The sequence below is a fragment of the Propithecus coquereli genome, unplaced genomic scaffold (genome assembly GCF_000956105.1).
Source record: "Propithecus coquereli isolate 6110/MARCELLA unplaced genomic scaffold, Pcoq_1.0 Scaffold254, whole genome shotgun sequence".
NCBI lineage: Eukaryota > Metazoa > Chordata > Mammalia > Primates > Indriidae > Propithecus > Propithecus coquereli.
The window spans coordinates 235,191-242,873 of record NW_012148108.1 but is presented as its reverse complement, the minus strand read 5'-3'; the positions used below and the strand labels follow the sequence as shown (position 1 = coordinate 242,873).

At 46.9% G+C, this 7,683-nt stretch overlaps 1 protein-coding gene across 1 annotated transcript in view; it reads left to right on the top strand.

The window, feature by feature from the left end:
- GPATCH1 (G patch domain containing 1) overlaps nucleotides 1–7,683 on the top strand; it is a 64,940-nt gene that overhangs the window by 14,627 nt on the left and 42,630 nt on the right. The window contains exons 9-13 of the mRNA XM_012647014.1: nucleotides 1,392–1,471; nucleotides 4,082–4,289; nucleotides 5,293–5,589; nucleotides 6,537–6,715; nucleotides 6,992–7,119. Coding sequence (XP_012502468.1) covers nucleotides 1,392–1,471; nucleotides 4,082–4,289; nucleotides 5,293–5,589; nucleotides 6,537–6,715; nucleotides 6,992–7,119 — 892 coding nt within the window. The remainder of the gene's footprint in view (nucleotides 1–1,391; nucleotides 1,472–4,081; nucleotides 4,290–5,292; nucleotides 5,590–6,536; nucleotides 6,716–6,991; nucleotides 7,120–7,683) is intronic.

Here is a 7,683-nt window from a genome sequence, read left to right as displayed (position 1 = left end):
AATAACATTAACATGCAATTCTGTAATAATTCATAATATATGATAACATGCATATTTAAATCTGCCTCTGAGCCACATCTTTCACTTTCCCTTATACAGCACCTCTGTCCTGGCTGATCGATTCCCACCCCGCCCCCATCAAGCCCCAGCAGGTGCCTCCCCTGGGGCCCCCCCACCCCCTTATCCCTCTGCTGTGGCTCCCGTCCCCCAGCTTCCTCTTCTGTTCCACCCCAGAGCCATGACGTCTGTGGTTCTGACTGTGCTTTTTCACTCTGTGAATCTATTTTACCAGTCCCCACAGTTGATTTTGGAATTATTCCCCTTCGTTCCACGATCAATAGGCTATAATGAATATTCTTATGCTTCCGATTTATGTACATTTGTCTATTTCTTCAGAGTTCTTCAGAATAAATCCATAAAAATGAAATTTCTGGGTTTTAAAGGAATACAAAATTCTAAGAAGATGAAATTTAATCCCAAATTACCGTACAGAATTTTAGGAACTTGTAGACACTGGCAGAAAGGTTCAGTGAGTCGAAGTACGAAGACTGACGTCGTGGGGAGGGTAGTCGCGTAGGTGCGGCGTTATCAGCGATGGAAACCTTAGCTGGTCTGCGCTGTGGGCCGTTCCTGCGTCAGGACGGACACCCAGCTTGTGCGAGTTCGTGGCTGTCGTGCAGAAGGGGCTTTCTGGTGCTGAAAGGCAGTTCGTGTGTCTGGATGTCAGGTGGAACCCCGTGCGCAGGGAGGCCTTGACAACCGAACCAAAGGGCCTCTGTCCCACGGCTGGTGGACAATCCCAGCTCCAAGTCGGAGGGCGTTGGTCATGCCGCTTCCTGAGTTTCTGATGTTTGTCTCTTGTCAGAATTTCATTTGAGAAAAAGACAAAAGTACCTTTCAATTGTGCTGAGATTAGATTAGGGGCTGGCGCGGTTGTGCCGCCCTCTGGGCCGTGTTTGGACTGTTGCTAAGGAGCGAGCGCGGTAATCTCCGTGGCTCTTCACCCGGTTCCTCCCAATGATGACTTCGTTCTTACCCACGCTTGTCCTCTGGTGGTCTTCTTGCGATCTTTCACTCCATGGAGGATATCCCTGGCTGCCCCTCAGCTTAGGACCTTGGTACTTTTTCTGGGAATGACGTCGAGATACTGGTCTTGGAGAGCCACGGCCGCGTGTCCTGGGCAGCCTGGTCCGCCGCGGGTGGCATGGGCTGGGCGCCAGCCACTGAGTCAACAGAGGTGTGAGGGCTTTGCATGCCGTTCCTTCTTCCTCTTTGGGTGATGTCACGCATGACATGCACTGTTTATGTTCTTGGAGATAAAAAGCTGATGTCTTTTGTCTCATTCTAATTGTCTCTACTTCTGGAATTAATCTATTACATCATTTTTGTAGAATCAGAGAAAGATCTTCGATACATTGGCAAAATTTTGGATGGATTTTCCTTGGCATCTAAACCTTTATCTTCTAAGAAAGTAAGAAAACTTTTTTTTTTTTTTTTTTTACTGCTTTAGTTCTTAAAATATTTGCTGCTACATAATCTGAGTTATTATATTAAAATTGAAAAGATAAGTAAATTCTGTTTTCAAAAAGCCAGCAGCTTTGCTTCTTGATGCATAGGTGAGGAAAAAAAGCAACAGCCTGGTTACTGGTGATTGTCTAAGAAAACGTGTTCTGCACCAGAAATGTCAGTCAGTGGCCACATTGTGTTCAAAACAGCAAATTGCTGATGTTTTAAATCCAAACTTCAAGTGAGTGGTTATTTCCATTAAACGAGACATACATAAGAAACTGGTCGAAGAATAACATTGATATAACCCTAGGGGCAAGGTAACTCGAGGAAGAGTAGAAAACGTTCAAGAGGCATACTGGCCCGCAGCCCTGATTGCTGGTGTTCCAAAGCTGCGTGGCACAGTCCCTGCATCCCCCAGCAGCAACCCCTGCAGAGGGGACAAAGCTGCGTGCAGGTGGGTAAAGTCCCGAGGAAAGCTCCCCGTACCTTCCCAGACAGTCGTGTTTTTGGGAGTTTTGCGAGTTTCTGCTCTTAGGCCTAGTAGTGCTCTTCTTTTCACCCCTGTCAAAGCCACCTGCTCACATGCTCAGGAGGGAGTGGGGGTGCTGGCCGGCCCGGGAGGGGTGCCTGGCCATTTGCCTCATCAGCAATCCTGTTTCCGATCGTGCCACCCTTTAATCAGATTTTTGTTTTTCATTCAGCCAGCATTTGTTTAGTACCTCTAAAGCGTGGCCCGTGGTTCTCCAGAGCAGGGAGGCCAGGGGTTCCCGGGGAGCTCCTGGCTGGAGTAGGGCTTTGGGCGGGAACGATTCAGAGGGGGGCTGTCACCCAGCCTCTCACAGACGGGCAGGTGCTCTAGATCTGGGTCTGGAGGCCACACAGAACAACGATTTGGCGGAGGGAGGGAAATGCTTCTGATCTAATGGAGGAGATAAAGAGTAGTCAGGACACCCCCTTCCTTTCTGCCTTGCTCCTCTGGGTTTTTGTGAGGACGTGACATGAGGGTATTTTCTGGCTGATTTGGAAGGTGATCGGGCTAAGATGGTAAGACGTAGGGTTTTTGACGATAATACCACTCTTTTTTTTTTTTTTCGAGACAAGCTCTCACTCTGTCACCCCAGTTAGAGTGCATTGGCCTGATCATAGCTCACTGCAACCTCAAACTCCTGATCCTCCTACCTCAGCCTCCCAGGTAGCTGGGACTATAGCCGCCGTGCCTGGCTTTTTTTTCTGTTTTTAGTAGAGATGGGGTCTGACTCTTGCTCAGGCTGGTCTCCAAATCCTGACTTCAAGCAATCCTCCTGCCCTGGCCTCCCAGAGTACTAGGATCACAGGCGTGAGCCACAGCGCCTGGCTGATAATACCACTCTTTTATGGACTTTCTTCATGCTAGGTGCTCAACCCAGGCTGTACCTTATAAGCCACCTGGGCAGCTTGGGAGACTCCAATGAAATGAGACTTTCTGGGGGTGGGATGCAGGCATCAGTATTGTTAAAACTCCTCAGGTGAGTCCAGTGTGCACCTGGGACTAAGAACCACAGGCAGAGAGGGGTCAGTGCTTTCCTGCTACCGAGTTCAGAGTTGACTCCGCTCCAGCTTTCAGGTAGCTTAAAAATCTAGAAAACAGGGCGGACGCAGTGGCTCACGCCTGTAATCCCAGCGCTCTGGGAGGCCGAGGCGGGTGGATCGCTCAAGGTCAGGAGTTCGAGACCAGCCTGAGCAAGAGCGAGACCCCGTCTCTACTAAAAATAGAAAGAAATGATCTGGACAACTAAAAATACATAGAAAAAATTAGCCGGGCATGGTGGCGCATGCCTGTAGTCCCAGCTACTTGGGAGGCTGAGGCAGGAGGATCGCTTGAGCCCAGGAGTTTGAGGTTGCTGTGAGCTAGGCTGTTGCCATGGCACTCTAGCCCGGGCAACAGAGCCAGACTCTGTCTCAAAAAAAAAAGAAAAAAAATCTAGAAAACAGCTTACATTAGCAGTGTCCTAAAATATGTTTGTTAGAGCAAGGGAGACCATTTAGTACAGCTACTTAAAATTATCTAGTACTTTCTTTAAACTTATCTGTTCAGCTATCATTAATGCCTGTCAGTATTAAAAATACCCAAATTTCCCAAATATATTTCAATTTTAGTTCCGTTACCTTTTAAATTAAAAATACCTTGGATCAAAAAACAAGACCTACAGCTTCAATTTGGAACTGAAACGTAACCAGAAAAAAAATCCTGAATTTAAAAGTAACGAGTTATTTTTTTTTCTATGCTTTGAATCACAGTTTTCTAGATTTTCTCATTTACAGCGGGCCAGTTCTGCATGTAGGCCGTTACCTCGTGTGATCTGTTACCATCTTTACTGCTCTCATCGTGTGAGACTTGCATAGTGGTATCTCTCTGCAGACTCGGGCAGGGGGTAAAACGTCTGAGCACTGGAATAACGTGACTTCGTCCCAGAATGCCGAGTGTTGGCCCGGGGAGGGGTGGGGTTATCAGCGCTCAGGGGTAATGGGTTTTCCTGGCTAAATCAAACGTGGTCTTGAAACCTGTGTTTTCTGGGGCTTGTTTTGTTTTAAGATCTATCCACCCCCTCAGTTGCCGAGAGACTATCGACCGGTGCATTATTTCAGACCCGTGGTAGCTGCAAGCTCTGAGAACGCCCACTTGCTCCAGGTATTATCCGAGTCAGCTGGAAAGGCAGCACCCGACCCGGGGCCACAGAGCAGGCACCAGCTGAATGCCTCCAAGCGGGCAGAACTGCTGGGAGAGACGACACCTATTAAAGGTATGTGCCACGGAGAAGATGGAAATCATTACATTTAAAATAATCTGAGTTATCAAAATCAAAATGGAAGTTGTCATTTTCCCACCGAAGCTTTTTGCATGATTTTGGATTCCCAAACCGTGGGAATAACATTGTTTATCGTAAATGGCGTTCGTAATGGCATTCGTGTCCTTGACATCTTAAGACTCGTGTTTCCTCCTTCAGTTTGGGGTGTGTCGTTAAAATCACAGCGCTTATTGTAAGCTCAGCTGTTTTCAGACTTTTGGTAATTATCTGGGAACGTGGTTCAGACCAGGGACATGTGTAGCTTCACCTTCTCTGCACAGCCCGGGAAAGGATGCTTTCTTTCCTCGTGGACAAAGGGCAGTGTAGCTCTCCTCCCAAAAGCCTGAAAGGAGCGAGTGTGCCTGAAAGCACGGAAGGGCGTGGAGAGTCCCCTGTGGGGTGCAGCAAAAAGCCCTGCTGTGAGAGGGGGCTTGACTTTGAGGGGCTCATGCTGTGTAGCATCCTTACCACTGGGGAGCCTGATCGGTATCTCAGATACAATCGACCGAGAGAGAACTCCTGGTTCCCCACTTCCTTCCCGCCCTCGCTCTTCTTCCGTCTGCCCATCTCAGTAAACAGTGCCACAGTGACCCGCCACTCAGACCAGCTCCTCCCTTCCCCTCCCTCCCCAGCCCTGCCCGGTCCCTCAGCGAGAAAGTGGCGGCCACCGCAGACTGGAGGTCTGGCGCCGGGATGTCAGGTTCCTCATCCTCGGGCCACTGACGTGCCCTGTCAGTGTCCAGATGGTAACCTCCGTGCTTGCCAACTGTAAAGTAGGAGCCTGATTATTTTATTACTGTCTGTTTCACAGAGATATGTGAATATAAATGAAATACTAAACATAAAATACTCGCCTCCAATTATGTAAGTTTGTGATGTTGAAAATGTATGACGGAGAAATGTATACAGAGTTGTTTTATGACACTTTTCATCTCTTCTTATTACTGTTTTTATTTAGGCTCAGCTACTTCAGTGTTAGAATTTCTGTCTCAGAAGGACAAAGAGAGAATCAAAGAGGTGAAACAGGCAACCGACCTCAAAGCAGCTCAGCTCAAGGCCAGGAGCCTGGCCCAGAGTGCCCTGCGCAGCGGACCCCACCCCTCTTCTCCAGACGCTGCGCACTGCTCTTGGCACCTGCCACCGGGTGGTGGGACAGCCACCGCAAGAGCTAGCAACTTCAGACCTTTCGCAAAAGATCCAGAAAAGCAAAAACGATACGAAGACTTCTTAGTGCGTATGAAACAGGGTCAGAAAGGTGGGTGCCAGGCCTGGATCCCGCCTCTCAGCCAGGGAAGGTGGCATTCCCGCTGTCCTCATCCTCGTCCCGGCTTTAAAGTTAAGATTTCCTGCTCTGTCGGTGTTTTTGCCTCATCCCACTGCAAACAGTGCATGGGTTTCAGGCCCTGGCTCTTGACCTCAGAAAGGAAGAACAACTAGCTTTTGTTTCTCTATATCTCAGGCCCAAATGTAGCTATTTAAGTAGAGAACGTGCCTGTGCTTTGGCGTGGCTAATGCTGATTTACAGACCATTTACTGTTTGCAAACGCTTGACTTCTTTAAGTGTTGCATTTCACACCAATGTCATCTCCCACTTTATCTTAAGATCCTAACCGTCCAGTCCTAAATCATAATTCAAAATTTGAGTTAGAAAGGTAGCTGGCCGTTGAACCATTCCATGGGGGGAAATCACTCTGCGATCTATAAAGTAAAGATGGCGAGGATGAGGAAGGAGATTGCTGTTATATGCGGTAGTCCTCGTGAGAGGTCGTCAGCAAATTGTGTTGTTTTTCAAAAACAGATCTTTGGGGAATATAAATTCCATTTATTGTGCCTTTACTCTCCACTAAGAACCCACATCGCTAATGTTTATTTGTTAAGTTAAAAAAAAAAAAGTTGGGGAAACAGTGTTCTTCTCCCAAAACATAGAGATGTAGTTGGGATGAACTTACCACTGTCTGGGGGTGGTGACAAGTTCCTCGCTTCTGAAGATTTAAGCAAGCATTAGCCTCCCACACAGTTTTCTCTTTTACGTTTGGTAGACGGAATTGAGTACGAGCATCGTGTTGAAGGAAAGGGCGATGTTACCTGCCAAATAGCTCCCCCGTGAAATGCACGGGGAGAGAGCGGCGCCCAGCAGGTGTTCTCCCTTAAGCCCCGTGTTTTTCCCAGAAGTGAAACCGTTTCTGGTTCTCTGCACCGCAGACGCCCTGGAACGCTGTCTGGATGCCAGCATGACGGAGTGGGAGCGCGGCCGCGAGCGGGACGAGTTTGCCCGGGCGGCCCTGCTGTACGTGTCTTCCCATTCGACCTTGTCCTCCCGCTTCACTCACGCCAAGGAGGAAGATGATTCAGATCAGGTTGAAGTCCCGCGAGACCAAGAGGTCTGTTGCCATCCTGTCCCTGCCTGGTGAACTTTAAAATAAAATGAAAACACTATATAGCCAAGTACTTTAGACACGTCAGTGCACAGATCAAAATGCATGTGCATAGTAGAAAAAGAAACCGTTTTATGCCTTAGTTTCCAACGGAGTTGAGCAAAAATGTTATAGCGTGAGCTCTTTCATAGTTCTGAAAGATCGCTTGAAAATTTTTATATGGAAGAGAGGTCAGGTCAATTGAGTGACCGCTTGATGAAACAGAATGATGTCTTTTCCCAGAACGATGTCAGTGACAAACAGTCAGCCGTGAAGATGAAGATGTTTGGGAAGCTCACCCGAGACACGTTTGAGTGGCACCCTGACAAGCTTCTGTGTAAGAGGTTTAATGTCCCTGACCCTTATCCAGAGTAAGTTGGATAAACCTGCCTGTGTACATCAGTACAAAACGTGTTCCCCACGTTAAAGCCAAATTTTCCTCTTACATACTCATATAAACTCCCTTTTTCTAAAGGAGCTTACTTGTGTATCATAGGATATACAAATCTACAGATTTGCCTTAATAAATGACTGCTATAATTTGTCACTAAAAAGACAAACACCCAGATAGCAAACTTCATTCTGTACCGAAGATACGAAACTCAGATACGTCGCATTACAGAAGTGTAATGCTTCTCTCGTTTGCCACCTTTTTAATGCTGCTCATATGGTTTCTATTTAAAATGTTACTGATATTTTCTAATTCTCTTTATGAAAGTTCAGTTCCTTCATATCTGATTATAAACACTTCATGAAAGCATATACAGTTGAACCAGAGACTTGGTCATAAAATTTAGGTATATTTTTATCAGTAGAACTTTTCCTTAATGGCAATCCATTTGGAAAATTAAATTCTTGCCCTTACCATAATAAAGAAAAAACTCAGTACACCTATAGGCAACCACTCTAAATTCTTTTTTTTTTTTTTTTTTTTT